Below are 27,895 nucleotides of genomic sequence, written 5' to 3'. Positions count from 1 at the left end.
CTGGTGGCACTGGGATGGACTGGGATGGGACTGGGATGGAGCTGGGATCGCTGGGATGGGACTGGGATGGGACTGTGGGGGGCTGGGATGTACTGGGCTGGAGCTGGGATGTACTGGGATGGGGCTGGGATGGAGCTGGGAGGGACTGGGATGGAGCTGGGATGGGACTGGGATGGGACTGGAGGGGACTGGGATGGAACTGGGATGTATTGAGATGGAAGTGGGATGGAGCTGGGATCGTTGGGATGGAGCTGCCATGGCGCTGGGATGGAGCTGGGATGTACTGGGATGCACTGGGATGGAAACAGTGGCACTGGGATGGAACTGGTGGCACTGGGATGGAGCTGGGATGGAGCTGTGATGGCACTGGGATTGTACTGGGATGGAGCTGGGATGGGACTGGGATGGCACTGGGATGGAGCTGGAATCACTGGGATGGAACTGGGGTGGGACTGGGATGGGACTGGGGGGGACTGGGATGTACTGGGATGGCACTGGGATGGAGCTGGGATCACTGGGATGGAGCTGCCATGGCGCTGGGATGGAGCTGGTGGCACTGGGATGTACTGGGATGGAGCTGGGATGTACTGGGATGGGGCTGGGATGGGACTGGTGGCACTGGGATGGTGCTTGGATCACTGGGGTGGAGCTGGGATGGAGCTGGGATGCATTGGGATGTACTGGGATGGACTGGGATGGCACTGGGATGGAAATGGTGGCACCGAGATGGAGCTGGGATGGAGCTGGGATGGACAGGGATGGACTGGGAGGGAACTGGGATGGACAGGGGTGGACTGGGATGGTGCTGGGATGAAACTGGGATGGTGATGGGATGGCAGTAAGTGACACTGGGATGGAGCTGGGATGCACTGGGATGTACTGGGATCACTGGGATGGGACTGGGATGCACTGGGATGCACTGGGAAGGAAGGCACTGGGATGGAACTGGGATTGCACTGGGATGCACTGGGATCACTGGGATGGCACTGGGATGGCAGTAGGTGACACTGGGATGCACTGGGATGCACTGGGCTGTACTGGGATGGCACTGGGATGCACTGGTCAATACTGGGCTGTACTGGGATGCACTGGGGTGCCCTGCGCTGTACTGGGATGGCACTGGGATACACTGGTCTGTACTGGGATGCACTGGTCTATACTGGTCTGTACTGGTCTGTACTGGTTGGCATTGATCTATACTGGTCTGTACTGGTCTGCACTGGTCTATGCTGGGCTGTACTGGTCTGTACTGGGATGCACTGGTCTATAGTGGCCTGTACTGATCTAAACTGGTTTGTACTGGTCTATACTGGGCTGTATTGGTCTAAACTGGTCTGTACCGGTTTGTACTGGTCTATACTCGTCTGTACTGGCCTGTACCGGTCTATACCGGTCTGTACCGGTCTGTACCGGCCTGCACCGGTCTATACTGGTCTGTACCGGTCTATACTGGCCTGCACTGGTGTGTACTGGTGTGCACTGGTGTGTACTGGTGTGTACTGGTCCGCCCCTCCACCTGTTGTCCCGCAGTTCCGTCACAGCCGCCGCCGTCCGTCCGTCCGTCCGCCCCGCTCCGCTCCGCGCCGCTCCGAGCGCTGCTGTGACGCTCGGTTCGCTTCGGCTCCGCTCGGTTCGCTTCGGCTCCGCTCGGTTCGCTTCGGCTCCGCTCGGTTCGCCTCGGCTCCGCTCGGTTCGCCTCGGCTCCGCTCGGTTCGCCTCGACGCCGCTCGGTTCGCCTCGACGCCGCTCGGTTCGCCTCGGCTCCGCTCGGTTCGCTCCGGCTCCGCTCGGCTCCGCTCGGCCGCTCCCCGCCCTGCCGGCCCGGCCGTTCGGCTGTCGCTCAGCCCGCGGTCACGGGGCGCTGGAGCGGCGCCCACTGAGCCAAAGGGCGGCGGGGAGAAACGGAGCGGAGCAACGGAGCGGGGGTGGTGCGGGGTGCGGGGCTGCGCGGCGCTGCGCGGCGCTGCAGGGCGTTGAGCTGCACTGCATGGCGCTGCATGGCGCTGAGCTGCACTGCAAGGCACTGCATGGTGCTGCATGGCGCTGAGCTGCACTGCAAGGCACTGCATGGTGCTGCATGGTGTTGCAAGGCACTGCATGCACTGAGCTGCACTGCAAGGCGCTGCGGGGCGCTGCATGGCGCTGAGCTGCACTGCATGGCGCTGCAAGGCACTGCATGGCGCTGCAAGGTGCTGCTTGGTGTTGCATGGTGCTGAGCTGCGCTGCATGGTGCTGCAAAGCGCTGCATGGTGCTGCAAAGCGCTGCAAGGCACTGAGCTGCACTGCACGGTGCTGCATGGCACTGCATGGCGCTGCATGCACTGAGCTGCGCTGCATGGTGCTGCATGGCTCTGGGCTGCACTGCATGGTGCTGCAAGGCGTTGCATGGTGCCGTGTGGCACTGCATGGCGCTGCATGGCACTGATCTGCACTGCATGCTGCTGCAGGGCGCTGCACGGCGCTGGGTGGCGCTACTGCATGACACTGAGCTGCACTGTGTGGCGCTGCATGGCACTGCAAGGCGCTGAGCTGCACTGCAGGGCGCTGCTTGGAGCTGCATGGCGCTGCGTGGCACTGAATTGCACTGCATGGTGCTGCACAGCACTAGTGCATGGCACTGAGCTGCGCTGCATGGCGCTGCAAGGCACTGCAGGGCACTGCAGGGCACTGAGCTGCACTGCATGGCACTGCATGGAGCTGAGCCGCACTGCATGGCGCTGCATGGCGCTGAGCTGCACTGCATGGAGCTGCAAGGCGCTGCAAGGTGCTGCATGGCTCTGGGCTGCACTGCATGACGCTGCATGGTGCTGCATGGCACTGCATGGCACTGAGCTGCACTGCATGGTGCTGCATGGCTCCGGGCTGCACTGCATGGTGCTGCAAGGCGCTGCACGGTGCTGTGTGGCATTGCATGGCACTACTGCATGGCACTGAGCTGCACTGCGTGGTGCTGCAGGGCGCTGCATGGCGCTGAGTTGCACTGAGCTGCGTGGCACTGCATGGCACGGCAATGCAGAGCTATGGGGCACAGCTATGGGGCACACAGCTATGGGGCACACAGCTATAGGGCACAGCTATAGGGCACAACTATATTGCACACATCTATAGGGCACACAGCTATGGAGCACAACTATAGGGCACAGCTATGGGGCACACAGCTATGGGGCACATACCTATAGGGCTCAGCTATGGCACACACCTATAGGGCACAACTATAGGGCACGCCTATAGGGCACAGCTATGGGGCACACAGCTATGTGCCACAGCTATAGGGCGCACAGCTATAGGGCACACTTATAGGGCACACACCTATAGGGCACAGCTATAGGGCACAGCTATAGGGCACAGCTATGGCGTACAGCATGGGGCACACAGCTATGGGGCACACCTATAGGGCACACATCTATAGGACACAGTTATAGAGCACACAACTATAGGGCACAACTATAGGGCACAGCTATAGGGCACACAGCTATAGGGCACACTTATAGGGCACGCAGCTATAGGGCACAGTATGGGGCACAGCTATAGGGCACGCAGCTATAGGGCACAGCTATAGGGCACAGCTATAGGGCACACACCTATAGGGCACAGCTATGGGGCACAGCTATGGGGCACACAGCTATATGGCGCACAGCTATAGGGCACACCTATAGGGCACATCTATAGGGCACACAACTATATTGCACACACCTATAGGGCACATCTATAGGGCACACAACTATATTGCACACACCTATAGGGCACACTTACAGGGCACACAGCTATAGGGCACACACCTATAGGGCACAGCTATAGGGCACACAGCTATAGGACACACCTATAGGACACAGCTATAGGGCACACACCTATAGGGCACACCTATAGGACACATCTATAGGGCATAGCTATAGGGCATAGCTATAGGGCACACAGCTATAGGGCACACCTATAGGGCACACACTCATAGGGCACATCTATAGGGCACACCTATAGGGCACACAGCTATAGGGCACAGCTATAGGACACATCTATAGGGCACAGCTATAGGGCACACCTATAGGGCACACACCCATAGGACACATCTAAAGGACACAGCTATAGGGCACACACCTATAGGGCACAACTATAGGGCACACAGCTATAGGACACATCTATAGGACACAGCTATAGGGCACACACCCATAGGGCACAGCGCTGCCGCCCCATAGAACAGCACTTCCATCCCCAAGGTCGCGTCCCGGTTTTGCCCCCCCCCCAAAAAGAGCCGCCCCCCCCAACCCCCCCAACCCCCCCCCGACCCCCCTCAACCCCCCCCAGCCCCCCCCCCGGTACCTCCAAGGGATCCCAGCGGAGTTGGGGCAGCACCGCGGCTGCGGCGGTTCGGAGCCCCGTGGGGCTGAAACCGGAGCTGGGCGGGGGGGGGGCGGTGGGTTGGGTGGGTGGGGGGGGGGGGGGGGGGGGCGGACCCCTTCGAACGGCCCCAAATGGCCGCGGTGCCCCCCCCCCCCAACACCCCCCCCCGCAGCTGCGGCTCCGCGGGGCCATAAATAGCAGCGGGATGGGAGGCGGGGGGCGGAGCTGGGGGGGGGCAAATAGGGGCAGTGGGACAAAGGGGGGGCATGGGGGGGGCATAGAGGGGAAGTGGGAGCAATGGGGGGGGGGGGCATAGAGGGGAAATGGGGTGGGGGGGCATAGAGGGGAAATGGGAGCAATGGGGGGGGGGCATAGAGGGGAAATGGGGTGGGGGGGGCATAGAGGGGAATATGGGAGCAATGGGGGGGGGTCATATAGGGGAAATGGGAGTAAAGGGGTGGGGGGGGCATATAGGGGAAATGGGAGCAATGGGGGGGGGGGCATAGAGGGGAAATGGGGTGGGGGGCATAGAGGGGAAATGGGAGAAAAGGGGTGGGGGGGTCATAGGGGAAATGGGAGCAATGAGGGGGGGCTATAGGGGCAGTGGGACAAAGGGGGGGTCATAGGGTGGGGGGGTCATATAGGGGAAATGGGGTGGGGGGGGCATAGAGGGGAAATGGGAGCAATGGGGGGGGGTCATATAGGGGAAATGGGAGTAAAGGGGTGGGGGGTCATATAGGGGAAATGGGAAGAAAGGGGTGGGGGGGTCATATAGGGGAAATGGGGTGGGGGGGCATTTAGGGGCAGTGGGACAAAGGGGGGGCATAGAGGGGAAATAGGAGCAATGGGGGTGGGGGGGGTCATAGAGGGGAATATGGGAGAAAAGGGTGGGGGGGTCATATGGGGGAAATGGGGTGGGGGGGGCATATAGGGGAAATGAGAGAAAAGGGGTGGGGGGGTCGTATAAAGGAAATGGGAAGAAAGGGGTGGGGGGGTCATATAGGGGAAATGGGAGAAAAGGGGTGGGGGGGTCATAGAGGGGAAATGGGGTGGGGGGGCATTTAGGGGAAATGGGAGTAAAGGGGTGGGGGGATCACAAAGGGGAAATGGGGTGGGGGAGCATTTAGGGGAAATGGGAGTAAAGGGGGGGGTCATATAGGGGCAGTAGGACAAAGGGGGGGAGGGTCATAGAGGAGAAAAGGGATGGGGGGGTCATATAGGGGAAATGGGAGGAATGGGGAGGGGGGGGCATTTAGGGGCAGTGGGACAAAGGGGGGGGCATAGAGGGGAAATGGGAGCAATGGGGGTGGGGGTCACATAGGGGAAATGGGAGAAAAGGGGGGGGGTCATATAGGGGCAGTGGGACAAAGGCGGGGGTCATATAGGGGAAATGGGAGAAAAGGGGTGGGGGGGTCATAGAGGGGAAATGGGAAGAAAAGGTGGGGGGGTCATATGGGGGAAATGGGGTGGGGGGGTCATACAGGGGAAATGAGAGCAATGGGGGGCATATAGGGGAAATGGGAGCAAAGGGTGGGGGGAGCATATAGGGGAAATGGGGTGGGGGGGGCATATAGGGGAAATGGGAGGAATGGGGCAGGGGGGCAAATAGGGGCAGTGGGACAAGGCGGGGGGGTCATAGAGGAGAAAAGGGGTGGGGGGGGCATATAGGGGAAATGGGAGCAAAGGGGGGGGTCCTATGGGGGCAATGGGACTGCAGGGTATTTGGGGGGGGGGCCTTATAGGGGCAATGGCACCGTGGGGGGGGGGGTCCTATAGAGGAAAGGCACTACAGGTTTTGGGGGGGGGGTCCTATAGGGGCAATGGGACTGCAGAGTATTTGGGGAGGGAGTCTTATAGGGTGACACCACAGGTTTTGGGGGGGGGGGTCCTATAGGGTCAATGGCACTACAGGGTATGGGGGGGGGGGCAATGGGACTGCAGGGTATTTGGGGGGGAGTCTTATAGGGTCAATGGCACCTCAGGGGCACTGGGGGGGGGTCTTATAGGGACAATGGCACCTGGGGGGGGTCCTATAGGGGCAATGGGACTGCAGGGTATTTGGGGGGGGGTCCTATAGGAGCAATGGGACTGTAGATTTTGGGGGGGGGTCTTATAGGGTCAACGGCATCACTGGTTTTGGGGGGGAGGGTCCTATAGAGGAATGGCACAACAGGTTTTGGGGTGGGGGTCCTATAGGGGCAGTGGGACTGCAGGTTTTTTGGGGGGGGGTCTTACAGGGCCAATGGCACCGTGGGGGGGGGGTCCTATAGGGGCAATGGGACTGCAGGGTATTTGGGGGGGGTCTTATAGGGTCAATGGCACTACAGGTTTTGGGGGGGGGGTCTTATAGGGTCAACCGCACCGCTGGTTTTGGGGGGGGTCTTATAGGGTCAGTGGCACCTGGGGGGGGGTCCTATAGGGGCAATGGGACTGCAGGGCTTTGGGGGGGGGGGGTTTCCTATGGCTGAGGGGGGTGGGGGGGGGTCTGCACTCCATCCCCCCCCCCCAACTCCATGAGACCAACGGTGGGGGGGGGGCCGAGGGGGGGGGCAGCAGCAGGGAGAGGCGCAGCCTTTGTTGGTCCATGGGGTTTTTATTCTGCTCTTTGGGGGGGGGGCAGCGACACAGAGACCCCCCCCTCATTTTCCAGGCATGGGGTGGGGGGGGGGGGGCAGGGTCCCGGTGGGCTGCAAATGGTTTCTGATGGGGGGGGGGGGAATGAGCTGCAATAATAGAAGCCCCCCCCCCCCCCACAGCCCAACCTGTGTGAATGTTGGGGGGGGGGGGCAGGACAACGGTGGGGGCACCAAACCCCCCCCCCCTTAACTGCCCCCCCCATTTCTGGTCCTTGGGGGGGGGGGGGACACAGGCAGCCCCCCCCCCATATCCACACCCCCATAGGCAGCACTGCAGCACGGGGGGAGGGGGGGGATTTGGGGAGGGGGGGGGGCACAGCCTGGTCTGATTTTGGGGAGGGGGTTTTTGGGGGGGGGGTTCAGCAGCACTGCGCCTTGTGTTGGAAATAGGCATCGAAGCGGCTCTGCGCGTAGTCCTGGGGAAATGGGGGGGTCAGAAAGGATGGGGGGGGGGGGGGGCTGCACCAGGGACACCCCCAGATTGGGGGGGGCAGGGAAAAATCTGGGGTCAGCTGCGGCCCCCCCCCCAATCACACACAGCCCTGCTATGGGGGGGGGCAATGACCCCCATTTTGGGGATTGGGGGGGGGTTGTGGGGGGGGGCTGTGGGACATCCCCATATTGAGGGGGGGGGGGCAGGGAAAAATCTGGGGTCAGCTGCGGCCCCCCCCATCACACACAACCCTGCTATGGGGGGGGGGGCAAGGACCCCCATTTTGGGGATTGGGGGGGGCATTGGGGGGACTGTGGTGCACCCCTATATTGGGGGGGGGCAGGGAAATAAGGGGTCAGCTGCGGCCCCCCCATCACACACAACCCTCCTATGGGGTTGGGGGGGGGCAAAGACCCCCATTTTGGGGATTTGGGGGGGATTTGGGGGGGCGCGGGGGGGGCGCTCACCAGGTAGCCGAACTCGATGGTGGAGATCTTGGCCTGAACGACGGACCACAGAGCCCAGAAGAAGTGAGAGGCCAGCACAAACCTGGGGGGGGCAAAGGGGGGGCTGTCAGCTCAGCTCACCGCGAGGGGGGGGCTGTAGGGCTGGGTTATGGGGCTGGGTTGTAGGGTTGAGTTGTAGGGCTGGGGTGTAGGGTTGGGGTGTAGGGCTGGGTTATGGGGTTGGATTATGGGGTTGGGTTGTAGGGCTGGGCTGTAGGGCTGGGCTGTAGGGCTATAGGGCAAGGCTATAGGGCTGGGTTGTAGAGTTAGGCTATAGGGTTAGGCTATAGGGCTGGGCTGTAGGGTTGGGTTATAGGGCTGGGTTATGGGGTTGGGTTGTAGGGCTGGGCTGTAGGGTTGGGTTGTAGGGCTGGGTTGTAGGGTTGGGTTGTAGGGCTGGGTTGTAGGGTTGGGTTATAGGATTGGTTGTAGGGCTGGGTTGTAGGGTTAGGATATAGGGCTGGGTTGTAGGGCTGGGTTGTAGGGTTGGGTTGTAGGGCTGGGTTATAGGGCTGGGTTGTAGGGTTGGGTTATAGGATTGGTTGTAGGGCTGGGTTGTAGGGTTAGGATATAGGGCTGGGTTATAGGGGTGCGTTGTAGGGCTGGGGTGTAGGGCTGGGGTGTAGGGTTAGGATATAGGGCTGGGCTGTAGGGGTGGGTTATAGGGCTGGGTTATAGGGTTGGGTTATAGGGCTCAGCTATAGGGCTGGGTTATAGGGCCGGCTTGTAGGGTTGGGTTGTAGGGCTGGGTTATAGGGCTGGGTTATAGGGTTGGGTTGTAGGGTTGGGTTGTAGGGTTAAGTTACAGGGTTGGGCTGTAGGGCTGGGCTATAGGGCTGGGTTATAGGGCCGGGTTATAGGGTTAGCCTATAGGGCCGGCTTCTCTCTAGGGCCGCCCCCCCCGCAGCGCCCCCACCTGTCGATCTCCAGCAGCATCTCCTCCTCCTCCTCCTCCTCCTCCTCCCCCCGGCGCTGCTCCTCCCGCAGCCCCCCGCCCTCCGACAGGTAGCAGCGAATGAAGTGCAGCTGGGGGGGGGGCAAAAAAGTTGAGTTTCCACCGTCAGGACCCCTCCCCCCATTGACCCCCCCAGGACCCCCCCCATTGCTCCCCCCTCCCAGGACCCCCACCTGCTGCTGCCAGGTGGGGTAATGGTGGGGGGGCTGCCTCGTAGAAGGGCTGGGGGGGGGGCAAAAAGGTTGGGTTTCCACCATCAGGACCGCCCCCCCCCAAAATTCTGTGCCCCCCCCAGGATCCCCCCCTGCTGCTGCCGGGTGGGGTAACGGTGGGGGGGCTGCCTTGTAGAAGGGCTGGGGGGGTTGGGGTGGGGTGGAGGGCAAAAAGGTTGGGTTGGCACCATCAAGACCCCCCCCATTGCCCCCCCCCCTCCCTCAGGACCCCCCCCCCCATTGCCCCCCCCCAGGACCCCCACCTGCTGCTGCCAGGTGGGGTAATGGTGGGGGGGCTGCCTCATAGAAGGGCTGGGGGGGGGGCCAAAAAGGTCGGGTTTCCACCGTCAGGACCCCCCCCCCATTGCCCCCCCACCCCCCCAGGACCCTCCCCCATTGCCCCCCCCAACCCAGACCCCCCCCCAGGACCCCCACCTGCTGCTGCCAGTTGGGGTAATGGTGGGGGGCTGCCTCATAGAAAGGCTGGGGTGGGGGCAAAAAGGTTGGGTTGGCACCGTCAGGACCCCCCCCCATTGCCCCCCCAACCCCCAGGACCCCCCCAATTGCCCGCCCCCAGGACACCCCCCCCCCCGGGACCCCCACCTGCTGCTGCCAGGTGGGGTAACGGTGGGGGGGCTGCCTCATAGAAGGGCTGGTGTGGGGGGGGGAAATGTTGGGTTGGCACCATCAGGACCCCCCCCCCAAAATTCTGTGCCCCCCCCAGGACCCCCACCTGCTGCTGCCGGGTGGGGTAACGGTGTGGGGCCGCCTCGTAGAAGGGCCAGGCGGGGTGGCTGTAGTCATAGACCCACTCACAGAAGTGGTTGCCGATGTCGAAACCCCTTTTTTTTTTGGGGGGGGGGCGTTGGTGAAGGCAGAGCTGATGGAAAATCAGCCCCCCCCTCCCAAATACAGCACACACCGGTAGTTGTAGCTGCTGTACTCGAAGTCGATGAGCATCAGTTTGTCGTGGGGGGACGACTCGCGGCCGGCCAGCAGCAGGATGTTCCCTGGGGGGCGATTTTGGGGGGGGGGGTTGGGGAGGGGGTGGGGGTGAGGTTGGGGAATGTGGGGACCCCCCCCAAAAAAAAAATAAATCCCACGGGGGGAATGGGAATGGAAGGGGGGTTGCTGTAGGGGCAATGGGGGGGGGGTCCTGTGGGGGGAATGGGAATAAAGGGTGTGGGGGGTCGTATGGGGTGGGGGGGGGTCCTATAGGGGCAATGGGATCAAAGGATGTGGGGGGGTCGTATAGGGGCAATGGGAACATAGGGTGGAGGGGGGGTCCTATAAGAGTAATAGGACTGCAAGGTATGGGGGGGGTCCTATAGGAACAATGGGAATAAAGGGGGGGGGGGGTCCTATAACAGTAATAGGACTGCAGGGTATGGCGGGGGGGTCCTATGGGGGCAGTGGGAATAAAGCGTGTGGGGGGGGTCCTATAGGGGCAATAGGAATAAAGGGTGGGGGGGGGTCATATGGGGGCAATGGGAAAAAGGGTGGGCTGGGTCCTATAAGAGTAATAGGACTGCAGGGTATGGGGGGGGTCCTATAGGAACAATGGGAATAAAGGGGGGGGGGGTCCTATGGGGGCAATGGGAATAAAGGGGGGGGGAGGTCCTATGGGGGCAATGGGACTGCAGTGTGTGTGGGGGGGTCCTATAGATGCAGTGGGACTGCGGGGGCGTGCAGCCCCCCCCAGGGGAACCCCATGGTGCGGGGGGGGGAAAACCTGCTCCACCCCCCCTCCCCCCATTTAACCCCCCCATTCAACCCCCACTCGCCCCCCCCCCCATTCAGCCCCCCCCATTCAGAGCCCCCAATCACCCCCCCCTCCATCCAGACCCCCCCGCCATGCAGCCCCCCCCCATCCAGCCCCTCCATCCACCCCCCCCATCCAGCTTCCCCCCTTCCCCCTCCATTCACTCCCCCTATTCAGCCCCCCCCCCATTTGTCCTCCCATTCAGCCCCCCCCCGTTTTCCCACCCCATTCAGCACCCCCATTCGGCCCCCCCCCATTCGGCCCCCCCCCAATCGCCCCCCCAACCCCCCCCATTCTGCCTCCCCCCATTCAGCCCCCTCCATTCACTCCCCCTGTTCACCTCCCCCCTTTGGCCCCCCATTCCCCCCCCCCTTATTCGCCCCCCCCCACCATACACCCCCCCCAATGCCCCCCCCCCATCTCCCCCCCCCTCACCCTCCTGCACATCGTTATGGCAGAACACCACAGGCGATGGGGTTTCCTCCAGCAGCGCCCTATAGGGCAGGGTGGGCTCAGCCCCATCCCACAGCCCGGCCCCCCCAGACCCCCCCATATCCATATCCCCCCATATCCATACCCCCCCCCATATCCATACCCCCCCCCATATCCATATCCCCCCCCCATATCCATATCCCCCCATATCCATACCCCCCCCCATATCCATACCCCCCCCCATATCCATATCTCCCTTAGACCCCACCAGATCCATATCCCCCCCCATCCCCCCCCATATCCATACTCACATCCCCCCCCAGACCCCCCCCATATCCATATCCCCCCCCAGACCCCCCTACATCCATATACCCCCAGACCCCTCCAGATCCATATGCCCCCAACCCCCCCCATATCCGTATCCCCCCCAAGACCCCCCCATATCCATATCCCCCCCATACCCTCCCATATCCGTATCCCCCCCCCGGCCCCCCATATCCATATCCATATCCTCCCCCAGACCCCCCCATATCCATATCCCCCCCAAGACCCCCCATATCCACATCCATATCCCCCCCAGCCCCCCCCATATCCATATCCCCCCCTCCACCCATATCCCCTCCCATCCCCCCCCCAAACCCCTCCGTATCCATATCCCCCCCCAGACCCCCTGACATTCATATCCCCCCCAAAACCCCCCCATATCCATATCCCCCCATATCCACATCCCCCACAAACCCCCCCATATCCATATCCCCCCATATCCACATCCCACCCCCCAAACCCCCCCATATCCATATCCCCCCCAGACCCCACCATATCCATATCCCCCCCAAAACCCCTCCATATCCGTATCCCCCCCAAGGCCCCCAATATCCACATTCATATCCCCCCCAGCCTCCCCCCATATCCATATTCATATCCCCCCATATCCATATCCCCGCCAGAGCCCCCCATATCCACATCCATATCACCCCCCCCATATCTATATCCCCCCCCATATCCATATCCCCCCCCAAGCCCCCCCATATCCACATTCATATCCCCCCCAGCCCTCCCCCATATCCATATCCCCCCCCATATCCATATCCCCCCATATCCATATCCCCCCCAGAGCCCCCCATATCCACATCCATATCCCCCCACCCCCCCCCAGCACCCCCCATATCCATATCCCTCCCTCCCCCCCCCACATCCCCCCCCCCATTACCCCCCCCTCACCGCAGCCTCCCCATCTCCCCCCGCAGGTCGCGCGCCTTCATCCTCTCCAACTTCAGCTGCTCCTCCCCGCTGAAGCTGAGCTCTTCGATCTGCTCCAGATACCTGCAGGCTGAATGAGGAGCCGCGACCCCCCCCTCCCCCCCCCAATAAAGAAAAAAACACCCATATCCCACCCCCCACCCCCCCCCCCGCCCCCAACTCACCTCTCCATGGTCCCGAAGAGCCATTTGGGCTCCTTGCTGAACGGCATCTCCATGGCGTGGAAGCGCGCCAGCTTCACCGCGATCTCAGCCGAGATGTCGGGGTCCCGCAGGTCGGCGGTGCGCAGCCGTCGGCTCTGGGGGGGAGGGGGGGTGGGGGGGGGCACAGAGTGATGGAATGATACAACCGGGGGGCGACAGAAACATCAGATCCAGGGGGTGAGAGAGCCGTAGGGACGCATAGATCCGTAGGGTGATGGATCCATGGAGACATGGGATGATAGAAAGAAAGGATGATAGAGCCATGGGATGATAGAGCCATGGGATGATTGATAGATCCATAGAACCATAGGATGATGGATCCGTAGAACCATGGGATGATAGAAAGAAAGAATGATAGAGCCATAGAATGATGGTAGAGCCATAGAATGATGGTAGAGCCATGGGATGATAGTAGAGCCATGGGATGATAGAATGATAAATCCATAGGATGATGGATCCATAGAATCATAGGATGATAGAAAGAAAGAATGATAGAACCATAGAATGATGGTAGAGCCATAGAATGATGGTAGAGCCATGGGATGATAGAGCCATGGGATGACAGAATGATAAATCCATAGGATAATACATCCATAGATCCGTAGGATGGTAGAAAGAAAGAATGATAGAGCCATAGAATGATGGTAGAGCCATGGGATGATTGATAGATCCATAGAACCATAGGATGATGGATCCGTAGAACCACGGGATTATAGAAAGAAAGAATGATAGAACCATAGAATGATGGTAGATCCAGAGGATGATAGAGCCATGGGATGATAGAATGATAAATCCATAGGATTATAGATCCGTAGAACCACAGAATGATAGAAAGAAAGAATGATAGAACCATAGAATGATGGTAGATCATAGATCGTAGATGATAGAGCCATGGGATGATAATAGAGCCATGGGATGATAGATCCATAGGATGATCGATCCATAGGATGATAGAAACAAAGAACAATAGATCCATGGGATGATTGATAGATCCATAGAACCATAGGATGATGGATCCACAGAATGATGATCCATAGAATGATGATAGAACCATAAGATGATAGACAAGAAGAATGATAGAGCCACGGAATGAGGATAGAGCCATGGGATGATGATAGAAGGATAGAACCATAGGACGATAGAAGGATAGAACCATAGGATGATAGAAGGATAGATCTGTAGGATAATAGGATGGCAGATCCATAGATCCAGAGGATGACAGATCCACAGAACGACAGATCCATAGGATGACAGAAGGACAGAACCATAGAAAGACAGATCCATAGGATGACAGAAGGACAGAACCATAGAAAGACAGATCCATAGGATGACTGGTAGATCCAGAGAACCAGAGCATGATAGAAAGAAACAATGATTGATAGATCCATAGAACCATAGGATGATGGATCCATACAATGATGACAGAACCATAGCATGATAGACAAAAAGAATGATAGAGCCATAGAATGATGGTAGAGCCATGGGATGATAGAGCCATAGATCCAGAGACCGATAGAACCATAGATCCATAGGATGATAGAGCCATGGGATGATAGAGCCATGGGATGATGACAGAACCATAGAACCATGGGATGATAGACAAAAAGAATGATAGAGCCATGGAATGATGATAGATCCACGGGATGATAGAACCGTAGGATGGTAGAGCCATGGGATGATAGAAGAATAGAACCATAGAAGGACAGATCCATAGGATGATTGATAGATCCGTAGAACCATAGATCTATAGAACCATAGGATGACAGAGCCATAGGACGATAGGAAAATAGAACCGTGAGGTGATGGAGCCACAGGATGATAGAGCCATGGGATGATGGAGCCATGGGATGATGACAGACCCATAGAATGATAGAGCCATAGGACGATAGATCCCTGGGATGATAGAAGGATAGAGCCATAGAAGGATAGAGCCATAGGATGACTGATAGATCCACAGAACCAGAGGATGATAGAAAGAAACAATGATTGATAGAACCATAGGATGATGATAGATCCATAGGATGATGGATCCATAGATCCAGTGACTGACAGAACCATAGATCCATAGGATGATAGAGCCATGGGATGATAGAAACAAAGAACAATGGATCCATGGGATGATTGATAGATCCACAGAACCATAGGATGATGGATCCGTAGAATGATGATCCATAGAATGATGACAGAACCATGGGATGATAGACCCACAGATTCCCCATAGGGACCCATAGATCCCCCATAGAGACCCACAGATCCCCCATAGATTCCCCATATATCCCCCATAGATACCCCATAGAGACCCATAGGGACTCACAGATCCCCCACAGGGACACATAGAGACCCACAGATCCCCCATAGGGACCCAGAGATACCCATATATCCCCCATAGAACCCCATAGAGACCCAGAGATCCTTTAAAGGGACACACAGATCCCCCATAGGGACCCAGAGATCCCTTAAAAGGATGCAGAGATCCTTTAAAGGGACGCAGAGATACCCATATACTCCCATAGATACCCCATAGGGACCCATAGGGACTCACAGATCCCCCACAGGGATACATAGAGACCCACAGATCCCCATAGGAACACACAGATCCCTTAAAGGGACACATAGATCCCCCATAGTGGCCCATAGATCCCTTAAAGGGACTCATAGATCCCACATAGGGACCCAGAGATCCCCCATAAATCCCCAAAGATCCCCATATATCCCCCATAGAGACCCATAGGGACTCACAGATCCCCCATAGGGACCCAGAGATACCCATATATCCCCCATAGAACCCCATAGAGACCCAGAGATCCTTTAAAGGGACACACAGATCCCCCATAGGGACCCAGAGATCCCTTAAAAGGATGCAGAGATCCTTTAAAGGGACGCAGAGATACCCATATACTCCCATAGATACCCCATAGGGACCCATAGGGACTCACAGATCCCCCACAGGGATACATAGAGACCCACAGATCCCCATAGGAACACACAGATCCCTTAAAGGGACACATAGATCCCCCATAGTGGCCCATAGATCCCTTAAAGGGACTCATAGATCCCACATAGGGACCCAGAGATCCCCCATAAATCCCCAAAGATCCCCATATATCCCCCATAGAGACCCATAGGGACTCACAGATCCCCCACAGGGACCCAGAGATCCCTTAAAGGGACACACAGATCCCCATAGGGACCCAGAGATACCCATATATCTCCCATAGATACCCCATAGAGACCCATAGGGACTCACAGATCCCCCATAGGGACCCGGAGATCCCCAACAAGGACACACAGATCCCTATTGGGACCCATAAGACCCATAGATCCCCCATAGATCCCCAAAGGGACCAATAGTGACCCATAGATCCTCCATAAATCCCCCACAGGGACACACAGATCCCCATAGGGACCCCATAGAGACCCATAGATCCTCCATAAATCCCCCACAGGGACACACAGATCCCCATAGGGACCCACAGATCCCCCATAGGGACCCCATAGAGACCCAGAGGGACTCACAGATCCCCCACAGGGACAGATAGAGACCCACAGATTCCCCATAGGGACCCACAGATTCCCCATAGGGACCCAGAGATCCCCCATAGAGACACACAGATCCCCCATAGATCCCCAAAGATAACCATATACCTCTATAGATACCCCATAGAGACCCATAGGGACTCACAGATCCCTCACAGGGACACATAGAGACTCACAGATCCCCCATAGGGACCCAGAGATACCCATATATCCCCCATAGAACCCCATAGAGACCCACAGATCCCTTAAAGGGACACACAGATCCCCCATAGGGACCCAGAGATCCCTTAAAGGGACGCAGAGCCACATCCAGCCTGGCCTCGGATGCCTGCAGGGATGGGGCATCCACAGCCTCCTTGGGCAACCTGTTCCAGTGCCTCACCACCCTCTGGCTGAAAAACTTCCTCCTCACATCCAACCCAAACCTCCCCTGTCTCACTTCAAAGCCATTCCCCCTTGTCCCATCACCACCAGCCCGTGCCAACAGCTGCCCAGAGGGGCTGCAGGTGCCCCGTCCATCCCTGGACGTGTTCAAGGCCAGGTTGTCCCTATGGTTCCCTATGGTGTCCCTATGGTTCCCTATGGTGTCCCTATGGTGTCCCCATGATGTCCCTATGGTGTCCCTATGGGTCTCCATGTATCCCTATGGAGTCCCTATGGTGTCCCTATGGTGTCCCTATGGGTCTCCATGTATCCCTATGGTGTCCCTATGGTGTCCCTATGGTGTCCCCATGATCTCCCTCTGGGTCTCCATGTACCCCTATGGTGTCCCCATGGGTCTCCATGTATCCCTATGGTGTCCCTATGGTGTCCCCATGATGTCCCTATGGTGTCCCTATGGGTCTCCATGTATCCCTATGGTGTCCCTCTGATGTCCCTATGGGTCTCCATGTATCCCTATGGTGTCCCTATGGTGTCCCCATGGTGTCCCTATGGTGTCCCTATGGGTCTCCATGTATCCCTGTGGTGTCCCTATGGAGTCCCTATGAGTCCACATGTATCCCTATGGAGTCCCTATGCTGTCCTTATGGTGTCCCCATAGGTCTGCATGTATCCCCGTGGTGTCCCCATGGTGTCCCTATGGTCCCTATGGGTCTCCATGTATCCCTATGGTGTCCCTATGGTGTCCCTACGGGTCTCTATAGGGTCTCTTTGTATCCCAATGGTCCCCCATGTATCCCAATGGTCCCCCACGTATCCCTATGATTCCCCATGTATCCCTATTGGTTCCCCATGTATCCCTATGGGTTCCCCACGTACCCCAGGGCTCCACACTGCTGCCATACACTGCAATGGTGTGGTGTCCCTATGGTGTCCCTATGGTGTCCCTATTTGTCTTCATGTATCCCTATGGTGTCCCTACGGGTCTCTATAGGGTCTCTATGTATCCCTACAGTTCTCCATGTATCCCTATGGTCCCCCATGTATCCCTATGGGTCTTCATGTATCCCTATGGTTCCCTATGGTGTCCCTATGGTTCCCCACGTATCCCTATGGTCCCCCATGTATCCCTATTGGTCCCCCACGTATCCCTATGGTTCCCCACGTATTCCTATGGGTTCCCCACGTACCCCTATGGCCCTGCATGGCACAGGGGTCGGAGCTTCATCATCCCTGAGGTCCCTTCCATCCCAAACCGTTCTGTGATGCCGTGACTCCATGTATCCCTATGGTGTCCCTATGGTTCCCCACGTATCCCTATGGTCCCCCATGTATCCCTATGGGTCCCCATGTATCCCTATGGGTCCCCATGTATCCCTATGGTTCCCCACGTACCCCTATGGCCCTGCATGGCACAGGGGGTTAAAGCTTCATCATCCCTGAGGTCCCTTCCAACCCAAACCGTTCTGTGATGCCGTGACTCCATGTATCCCTATGGTGTCCCTATGGTGTTCCTATGGGTCCCCATGTGTCCCTATGGTTCCCTATGGCTCCCCAGGTATCCCTATGGTGTCCCTATGGTCCCCCATGTATCCCTATGGTTCCCCACGTATCCCTATGGTGTCCCTATGGCCCTGCATGGCACAGGGGTTGGAGCTTCGTCATCCTTGAGGTCCCTTCCAACCCAAACCATCCTGTGATGCTGTGATTCCATGTACCCCTATGGTGTTCCTATGGGTCTCCATGTATCCCTATGGTGTCCCTATGGTGTCCCTATGGTGTCCCTATGGGTCCCCATGTATCCCTATGGTTCCCCACGGGTCTCCATGTGTCTCTATGTATCCCTGTGGTCCCCCATGTATCCCTATGGGTTCCCCACGCTGCTGCCATACACTGCAATGGTGTGGTGTCCCTATGAGTCCCTATGAGTCCCTATGAGTCTCCATGTATCCCAGTGGTGTCCCTATGGGTCTCCATGTATCTCTATGGTGTCCCTACACGTCTCTATAGGATCTCTATGTATCGTTATGGTCCCCCACATATCCCTATGGTCCCCCACATGTCCCTATGGTTCCCCACGTATCCCTATGGGTCCCCATGTATCCCTATGGTGTCTCTATGGGTCTCCATGTGTCCCTATGGTGTTCCAGTGGTGTCCCTATGGTGTCCCCATGAGTCTCCATGTATCCCTATGGTGTCTCTATGGGTTCCCCATGTATCCCTATGGTGTCTCTATGGGTCTCCATGTGTCCCTATGGTGTTCCAGTGATGTCCTTATGGTGTCCCTATGGTGTCCCTATGAGTCTCCATGTATCCCTATGGTATCCCTATGGGTTTCCATGTATCCCTACGGTGTCGCTATGGGTCCCCATGTGTCCCTTTGGTGTCCCAGTGGTGTCCCTATGGTGTCCCCACGTTGTCCCTATGGATCTCCATGTATCCCAATGGTGTCCCTATGGTGTCCCTATGGCCCTGCATGGCACAGGGGTTGGAGCTTCATCATCCCTGAGGTCCCTTCCAACCCAAACCATCCTGCGATGCTGCGATGGATGCAGATGCTGAAGAGCTCCGCTCCCATCGCTATCAGCAAACGGCATCGCCACCCCCCCCCCACCCCCAACCCCCCCTAAAACCCCCCCACCCCCCACTCCCATCCCAGCACACCCCACACCGTACCGGCACGTATTGCTCCAGCCTCCCCTGGGGGAAAACCCCATACAGCCGTGGCCCCAGCGCCCGCTCAGCCAGGATGGCGAACATGACGCTCTCCAGCACCAAGGAATCCATGCCCTGGGGGAGGGGGGTGGGAAGGGGGTCAGGGTGTCGGGGAGGGGGTGACGGAGGGGCTGTGGGGGTCAGGGGGAGGCGGGGGGGCTCACCTGTAGGATGGCCCCATAGACACGCAGCAGCACCTGGCGGGGTTCATCCCCGACACTGCGCACGTGGTCGGGCAGCGAGCATTTGAAGAGCAGATTGCTGAGCCCACCGCTGGGGGACACGGATCGGGGGGGGTCACCGGGGGGGGGGGGCAGCAGGGGGAGGATGTGGGGCAGTGGGGGATGGTGGGGGGAATCGGGAACGGGAGGGGGAAATGGGGGCGTAATGGGGGGGGGGACTCGGGGGTGTAATGGGGCACCAGGGGACACAGTGGGGGGACATTGGGGGGCACCCAGGGGATGGGGTGGGGTGTAAAGGGGCACCCAGGGGACACGGTGGGGGGACATCACAGGGCACCTTGGGAACATGATGGGGGTGTAATGGGGCACCCAGGGGACACAGTGGGGAGACACTGGGGGCACCCAGGGGATGGGGTGGGGGTGTAATGGGGCACCAATGGGATGTGATGGGGGGACATCGGGGGGCACCCTGGGAACATGATGGAGGAGTAATGGGGCACCCAGGGGACCTGATGGGGGGACAGTGGGGGGCACCCAGGGGATGGGGTGGGGATACAATGGGGCACCAAGGGGGTGTGATGGGGGGATATCAGGGGGCACCCAGGGGATGGGGTGGGGGGACAACGGGGGCACCCAGGGGATGGGATGGGGGTGTAATGGAGCACCCAGGGGACCTGATGGGGGGATATTGGGGGGCACCCAGGGGACACAGTGGGGTGTAACAGGGCACCCAGGGGACACAATTGGGGGACATCACAGGGCACCCAGGAACATGATGGAGGAGTAATGGGGCACCCAGGGGAGCTGATGGGGCACTGGGATGAAACGGAGGGACACGATGGGGCACCCATGGGACACGACGGGGGGACAACAGATGGGGCACCCAGGGGACACGATGGCGGAGCGGGGGCACCGGGGGCGGCGCGGGGGAGGATGGCGGCGGCACTGCGGCCGCGGGGAGGGCTGGGAGGGCGGTACCGGGACACGGGGCGGTACCGGGACACCGGGTCATACCGGGACAGGGGACGGTATGGGGGACGGTACGGGGACACTGAGCGGTACTGGGACACGGGGCGGTATGGGGGACGGTACGGGGACACCGGGCGGAACCGGGACACCGGGCACACTGGGACACCAGGCGGTACCGGGACACCAGGCGGTATTGGGACACCGGGCCGTAATGGGACACCGGCTGGCACCGGGACATCTGGCATACCGGGACACCGGGCGGTACCGGGACACCGGGCGGTACTGGGACACCGGGCGGCACCGGGACACCGAGCGGTACTGGGACACCGGGCGGTACCGGGACACCGGGCGGTACTGGGACACCGGGCGGCACCGGGACACCGAGCGGTACTGGGACACCGGGCGGCACCGGGACACCGGGCGGTACTGGGACACCGGGCGGTACCGGGACACCGGGCGGTACTGGGACACCGGGTGGCACCGGGACACCGAGCGGTACCGGGGCACCGGGTCATTCCGGGACACGGGACGGTACCGGGACACCGAGCGGTACCGGGACACCGGGTCATACCGGGACACCGGGCGGTACTGGGTCACCGGCCGTACCGGGACACCGGGCGGCACCGGGACACGGGGCGGTACCTGACGGGCGCAATGGCGAACTCGTCGGGGCCGATGAGCTTCCAGGAGCCGGCCAGGAACTCACGGCACCAGGCGTAGGCCTGCAGCCGGGTGGCGGCGGGAACGGCACCGGTACCGGCACCGGCTTCAGCCACGGCCACCGGCACCGGCGCGGCCATCCCAGCGCCGCCGCGCCCCGCCGCCATGGCGCCGCGCCACGCCCCGCCCCCCGGAGCCGTTCGGCGGCTACCCATTGGTCAGCCGGGAGGGGGCGGGGATCCTTCGGACCAATGGGAGGAGGGGGAGGAAGTGACGCGATGAGGCGGCGCCGCGACGCCCCTCGGCGCGGAACAGAAGGCGTGGTTGAGGGGGCGGTGGCGGCGCTCATTGGTCAGCAGAGAGGGGGCGGGGAGGAGGCCGGCCAATGGGAGAGGAAAGCGGAAGTGACGAAATCAGACGGCGCCGCCATGCGCCGCAACGTGGAGCTGAAGGCGCGGCTGCGGGAGGTGGCGGCGGTGCGGGGCGCGGCCGAGCGGCTGAGCGGGGCGGGGGGACGGCTGATGCACCAGGACGATTGCTTCTTCGTCGTGCCGCGCGGGCGGCTCAAGTTGCGGCGCGACGCGGTGCGGGGACCGGGAACGGGACAGGGGACTGGGGCCGGGGTTGGGAATGGGACCGGGACCGGGGACCAGGGCTCGGGGCTGGGGACCAGGGACCAGGGAACGGGGCTGGGAATGAGGAACAGGACCGGGGAACGGGGCTGGGACCGGGGCACAAGGCTGAGGAACGGGACTGGGGCACGGGGCTGGGAACGGGGACCGGGGAACGGGACTGGAACAGGGAAACGGGACCGGGGAACGGGGCTGGGAATGGGACCAGGGAATGGTGCAGGGAATGGGGAACGGGACCGGGGCTGGGAATGGGGAATGGGAACGGGGACAGGGGCTGGGAATGAAGAACAGGACTGGGGACCGGGGCTGGAGCACGGGGCTGGGAACGGAACCGGGGCTGGGACTGGGAATGGGGAATGGGAAATAGGACCGGGGCTGGGACAAGGGCACAGAATTGGGAATGGGAAACGGGACCGATGTCCCAGATGTCCCTCTGTCCATCCCCAATCCCGCTCCCCCGGCTCCGCTCCATCATCCCGCGATGGACCTCGATCCCGACCTTCGGTCTTCAGCCCTGTTCCCAGCCCCGGTCCCAGCCCTGTTCCCCAGTCCCGTTCCTGTTCCCTGGTCCCCATTCCCTGCCCCAGTTGGAGGACTGGGATTGGGACCATGGTTGTTCTGGAACCCAGGGGTGCCAGAATGTGGGGATGGAACCTGGGGGGTGTTGGGGTGGGAGCCCAGGGGTGTGGAACCAGCAGGACTGGGGGGATGGGGGTGTGGGGATGGGATGTGGGGATGCTGGGTGGGATGGGACACAACAGGGATATGGGGACGGGAGGTTTTGGGGTGCTGGGTATGGGATCCTATGGTTCTTGAACCCAGAGATGTGGGGATGGGAGCTGGGGGGTGACAGGGTGGGAACCCAGGAGTTTGGAACCAGCAGGAGTGGAGGGATGGGGATGTGGGATGGGATCTGGGGGTGCTGGGAGACAACAGGGATATGGGGATGGGAGGGTTTGGGGTGCTGGGTGTGGGATCCTGTGGTTCTGGGACCCAGAGATGTGGGGATGGGAGCTGGGGGGGTGATAGGGTGGGACACCAGGGGTTTGGAACCAGCAGGACTGGAGGGGCGGGGGTGTGGGATGGGATCTGGGGGTGCTGGGAGACAACAGGGATATGGGGATGGGAGGGTTTGGGGGTGCTGGGTATGGGATCCTATGGTTCTGGGACCCAGAGATGTGGGGATGGGAGCTGGGGGGTGGCAGGGTGGGACCCCAGGGGTTTGAAACCAGCAGGACTGGAGGGGTGGGGGTGTGGGATGGGATTTGGGGGTGCTGGGAGGGATGGGATGCAACATGGATATGGGGATGGGAGGTTTTGGGGTGCTGGGATTGGAGGGCTGGGAATGGGAGCCTCTGGTTCTGGAGCTCAGAGGTGCCAGAATGTGGGGATGGGAGCTGGGGGGGGGGATGGGGTGGGACCCCAGGGGTGTGGAGCCAGCAGGACTGGAGGGGTGGGGATGTGGGGTGGGATTTGGGGGTGCTGGGTGGGATGGGACACCGCGGGGATTTGGGGCCAGGTGTGGGACCCTGCCCTGAGCCCCGCTCTGCCCGCAGGACGGCGGGGGGGAGCTGATCTTCTACGAGCGTCCTGACACCGCCGGCCCCAAACTGTCCCAGTTCAGCATCACCCCCACGGCTGACCCGGATGGGCTGGAGGTGAGGGGGGGGGGGGGGGGGGGGGGGAAGAGGGCTGGGGCTGCCCTGTGTCCCCCCCCCCCTCCCCCCACCTCCCTGTGGGCTGGGGTCTCACGGCTGCCCTGCAGGCGGTGCTGAGGCGGGCGCTGGGGGCGCTGGGCACGGTGAGGAAGCAGAGGTTGCTTTATATGGTGGGCCAGACCCGAGTGCATCTGGACAGCGTGGAGGGTTTGGGAGACTTCCTGGAGCTGGAGGTGAGCGTGGTAGGGCAAATTTGGGGGGAGGTGGGGGGGGGCAGAGGGCGACACGGCCCCCCCCTCCCCATTCTGTCCCTATGCAGGTGGTGCTGAGCGAGGGGCAGAGCCTGGAGCAGGGTGAGCGTTTGGCCCGCGAGCTGATGGCGAAGCTGGGGGTGAGGGATGAAGATCTGGTGAGCGGGGCGTACCTGGACCTGCTGTTGGCCCGGGGGGGGGCCCAGGGGGGGGCGTTGGAACGGAGCTGAGCTCAACACACTGAGCTCACCCTGCTGGCAGGGCGATGCCCAATAAAGCTCTACCAGATGCCATCTGTGTCCCCAGGCTGATGTCACGTCGGGACCGGGATGGGGGGGGGTTAGAGGGGGGATGGGGGGGTTGGAGGGAGGGGGGGGGGGGAGGCTTAGCCTTGGTGGGGAGGGGGGGGCGGGGGGGTGGCACAGCTGTGGATGGAGCTGCGGTGATCCCTCTGGCGGCGCTCAGCCCTAAGCCAGGATTAATCCCGTCTCCCTGCCCCCCCCTTATGCCCTGGGGGGGGTGAGGGGGGGTCCAGGCTGTGGCAGCAGCTGTGTCACCCCCCCCCCCCAGATCCCATCTGGCTGCTGGTGGCTCACGGTGAGCCTTTATGGGGCACAACTCCCCCCATCCCCTTTCGCCACAATCCCTGCTTTCCTGAGCCCCACAGTGTGGAGCACAGAGGATGCTGAGCTGACTTGGGGGGGGGTCTGCGGGGAGACCCCTCACACATCCCATCCCAAACCCCCACCCCTCCAGTCCCGCTGGTTCCACACCCCTGGGCTCTCACCCTGCTGCACCCCAGCTCCCATCCCCACATCTCTGGGTCACAGAACCATAGGATCCCACACCCAGCACCCCAAAACCTCCTGTCCCCATATCCCTGCTGTGTCCCATACAACCCTGCACCCCCAAATCCCATCCCACATCCTCATCCCTCCACTCCTGCTGGTTCCACACCCCTGGGCTCCCACCCTGCCACCCCCCAGCTCCCATCCCCACGTTCTGGCACCTCTGGGTTCCAGAACCAGAGGCTCCCATTTCCAGCCCTCCAATCCCAGCACCCCAAAACCTCCCGTCCCCATATCCCTGCTGTGTCCCATCCCACCCAGCACCCCCAAATCCCATCCCACACCCCCACCCCTCCACTCCTGCTGGTTCCACACCCCCGAGGTCCCACCCCAACATCCCCCAGCTCCCATCCCCACATCTCTGGGTCCCAGAACCATAGGATCCCATACCCAGCACCCCAAAACCTCCTGTCCCCACATCCCTGTTGTGTCCCATCCCACCCAGCACCCCAAAATCCCATCCCACACCTCCATCCCTCCATTCCCAGCACTCTGCTGGTTCCACAACCCTGGGGTCCCACCCCAACACCCCCCAGCTCCCATCCCCACATCTCTGGGTCCCAGAACCATAGGACCCCATACCCAGGACCCCCAAACCCTCCCGTCCCCAATTCCCTGTTGTGTCCCATCCGCCCCAGCTCCCACCCCCACATCCCTCATTGAGAGGGCAGCTTCCCTCGTTGCCCTGCAAGCAGCAGGGATGGATCCCAAAGCTCATCGTGGCCTGGCTGTGCTGGGGGGGGGGGGGGGGGGGGCAGAGGGGGGGGCCGGGCAGCACTGCTTTCCCTGCAGCCCTCCTGTATTCCTGCGTGCAGCTCCTCCACGTGGGGAGGGGATGGGGTTTGGGGTGGGTCTGAGCTGGGTGGCCCAGCACCCCCCCTCCCCCCGAAGTGGCCCAGCATCCCTTCTAGAGTGGCCCAGCTCCCCCCCCCGACAGTGGCCCAGCACCTCCCAGGTTTGACCAGCATCCCCAAAGATTCACCAGGCATTTCCCCCAGGTTGGCCCAGCTTCCCCCCCCTGAAGTGGTCCAGCAACCCCCCAGGTTCACCCAGCATCCCCTTCAGGGTGGCGCAGTCTCCCACCTGAAGTGGTCCAGCACCCCTCCCAGGTTCACTCAGAATCACCTGGGTTGGCCCAGCACCTCCCAGGTTTGCCCAGTCCCCCCCCCGAAGTGGCCCAGCACCCCCCAGGTTCACCCAGCATCACCTCCTGAGTTGGCCCAGCACCCCCCAGCCCCCCAAAGTGGCCCAGCATCCCCACCCCAGGGTGGCCCAGCAACCCCCTTGGGTTGGCTCAGCTCCCCCCCCTTGAAGTGGCCGAGCATCCCTTCTAGAGTGGTCCAGTTCCCCCCCACAAAGTGGCCCAGCACCCCCCCAGCTTCACCCAACATCATCTCCCACGTTGGCCCAGCACATCCCAGGATGGCCCCGTCCCCCCCCTGAAGTGGCCCAGCATTTCTCCCCCAGGTTCACTCAGTGCCCCCCCTTTGGTTGGCCTGGCTCCCCCCCTGAAGTGGCCCAGCACCCCCCCAGCTTCACCCAGCATCACCTCCTGGGTTGGCCCAGCACCCCCCTGGGTTGGCCCAGCACCTCTCAGGTTGGCTCAGTCCCCCCCCTGAAGTGCCCCCCCCGACCCCCCGTTCTTTCCCCAACACGCGGGTTGCCCCCCCCCCCCCCCACGCTGCCTTCTGCTCCTCTTAGCCTCTGTTGCCCCCCCTCGCTGTGCTCCATGCACACACCTCAGGAATGCTTCACAGGACAGACTGCCCCTCAGATCCCCCCCCGCAATCCTTACGGAGCCCCCAGTGCACAAATCTCCCCTTTGTGTCCCACCCCGTGCCCCAAACGCTGTAACCCCACAGGGCACCAGTTGTGCCCCCCCCGCCCCCCCCCTTGCCTTCCCCTTCCCCATTTACTTGCCCTACATCTCGTGTCCCCCCCCTCCACCCCCACCGTTTCTCTCTACCTCTGGGGCCCACGGCGCACATTAAGGCTCACAGATCTCCCTCCCACTTCCCCCCCCCTCAGCCCCCCCCCCCCATTTCACCCTGCCCCCAACACACGGGAGCCTCCTGAGCACCCAAAATCGAGGTGTGTTTTCAGCTGCGCCCCCCCCCCCCACGACCCCCAGGTGCCCCCTAACTGCACTCCGACCCCAAACACGGACCTGTTGCTCCCCCCCCATCTCCTCCCCTCCCTCACGCTGTGCTCTGACCCCCGCACGGAGTCCTTCCCCCCCCCCGCCCCCCGTTTTGGGGTCGGGGTTTTGCCCGCAGTCCCACTGGCAGCGCAGCGCTGCGGTCCCATCTCCAGAACCCCTCTATATTGACCTGACCCGACCCAGCGGGACCAAACGGACCCCGCACCCCCCCTCGAACCCCTCAATTGGACTTCGATCCCGAGCGGTAACCACGGGTTGGGGCGGTTCCGGACCTCCAGAACCGGATCCTGTGGTTCCGAATCGGGATCCCATCGTTCGGCCCCGATCCCGGGACGAAGCGTGCCGCGTTTCAGCACCGAGGGGCGGACAGCTCCGCGCCCCCCCCACCGCGCTCCGCTCTGCGCTGCGCCCCCCCCCAAAGTCCGACCCCCCCTCCCCCTTTTGCAGCCCCCTCCCCTCCCGTGTTACCCCCCCACCCCCCCCATCCCGCACCCCCCGAGCGGCTCCTCTCCATTCAGCCCCCGCTGCTCCACCCCGCCCTCCCTGAAGACCCCCCCTCTACCCTTCCCCCCCCCCACCCTCCCGCCCCCCCCCCTACTCAGCTCCCAGCTCCCCTCTGCTCCTCCCCCCCCCCACCGCCCCCTCCCCACACGACCCTCCCTCTCGCACCTCTTCTTTACCCCCGGCTCCTCACCCCATCCCACTCCCCATCCTCCCCTTCCCCCCCCCTTCTCCCCCCCCCGATTCCCCTCCTCAGGGCAGCCCCATCCTCTTCCCCCCCCTCACCCCCTCCCGCCCCCATTCCCATCCCATCCCTCTTCCCCACAGCCCCCCCCCAATCCCTATCCCTAACCCCCTCCCCTCCCCATAGCATCCCCCCCCCTTCACCGCTATCCCCCCTCCCACCCCCCCCGCCTTCCCAAATCCCCCCCCTTCCCTTTTCCCTTTCCCCCCCCATCACCCCCCCCATCCCTCATCCTCTCCCCCCCCCCCGCACTCCTCCCCCTCCCCTTTTCCCTCCCCCTCCCGCATCCCCCGCCCCTCCTCCCTCCCTCCCCCCCCCCCCCGGCTCCTCCCCATCCCCCCCCCCCCGCTCCGTTCTCTCGGTTCTGCCCCGCTCCGTTCTCCGCCGCTCTCCCTCCCTCCCTCCCTCCCTCCCCCTCCCCG

General features: G+C 61.3%; 2 protein-coding genes and 1 long non-coding RNA gene across 5 annotated transcripts; 2 read left to right on the top strand and 1 right to left on the bottom strand.

Moving 5' to 3' along the window:
• The first annotated feature begins 379 nt into the window (after window positions 1-379).
• LOC149919306 (uncharacterized) lies at window positions 380-1,289 on the top strand. The gene is made up of 2 exons (XR_016460047.1): window positions 380-667; window positions 771-1,289. It is a non-coding gene; the product is annotated as an uncharacterized LOC149919306 (long non-coding RNA).
• Window positions 1,290-1,535: 246 nt separating this feature from the next.
• On the bottom strand, window positions 1,536-21,382 carry CHKB (choline kinase beta). 3 transcript variants are annotated; one of them, XM_090125027.1, is made up of 12 exons: window positions 21,161-21,381; window positions 19,532-19,640; window positions 19,329-19,442; window positions 12,696-12,829; window positions 12,493-12,594; window positions 11,275-11,333; window positions 10,000-10,087; window positions 9,811-9,919; window positions 8,827-8,936; window positions 7,872-7,953; window positions 4,315-4,390; window positions 1,536-1,861 (listed from the first exon to the last, which is right to left on the bottom strand). In XM_090125027.1, the coding sequence occupies exons 1-12, from the start codon at window positions 21,343-21,345 to the stop codon at window positions 1,536-1,538; spliced, it is 1,494 nt and encodes a 497-aa protein (XP_089981153.1). In that variant the 5' UTR covers window positions 21,346-21,381. The 3 variants fall into 3 exon arrangements, with proteins under 3 accessions (XP_089981153.1, XP_089981191.1, XP_089981238.1); XM_090125065.1 differs by having other exon boundaries at window positions 1,536-1,813; XM_090125112.1 differs by lacking the exons at window positions 1,536-1,861; window positions 4,315-4,390 and adding an exon at window positions 7,267-7,387 and having other exon boundaries at window positions 21,161-21,382.
• A 198-nt stretch (window positions 21,383-21,580) lies between these two features.
• LOC116241603 (uncharacterized) lies at window positions 21,581-24,044 on the top strand. Its single transcript, XM_090125181.1, has 4 exons — window positions 21,581-21,762; window positions 23,367-23,468; window positions 23,576-23,701; window positions 23,788-24,044. Exons 1-4 carry the CDS (start codon window positions 21,607-21,609, stop codon window positions 23,947-23,949), a joined length of 546 nt encoding a protein of 181 aa, XP_089981307.1. The 5' UTR covers window positions 21,581-21,606; the 3' UTR covers window positions 23,950-24,044.
• The last annotated feature ends 3,851 nt before the right edge of the window (window positions 24,045-27,895 follow it).

Source organism: Phasianus colchicus, chromosome 1, assembly GCF_987193195.1.
Source record: "Phasianus colchicus chromosome 1, bPhaCol1.hap1.1, whole genome shotgun sequence".
Lineage (NCBI taxonomy): Eukaryota > Metazoa > Chordata > Aves > Galliformes > Phasianidae > Phasianus > Phasianus colchicus.
This window is presented reverse-complemented; position numbering and strand designations above follow the sequence as displayed.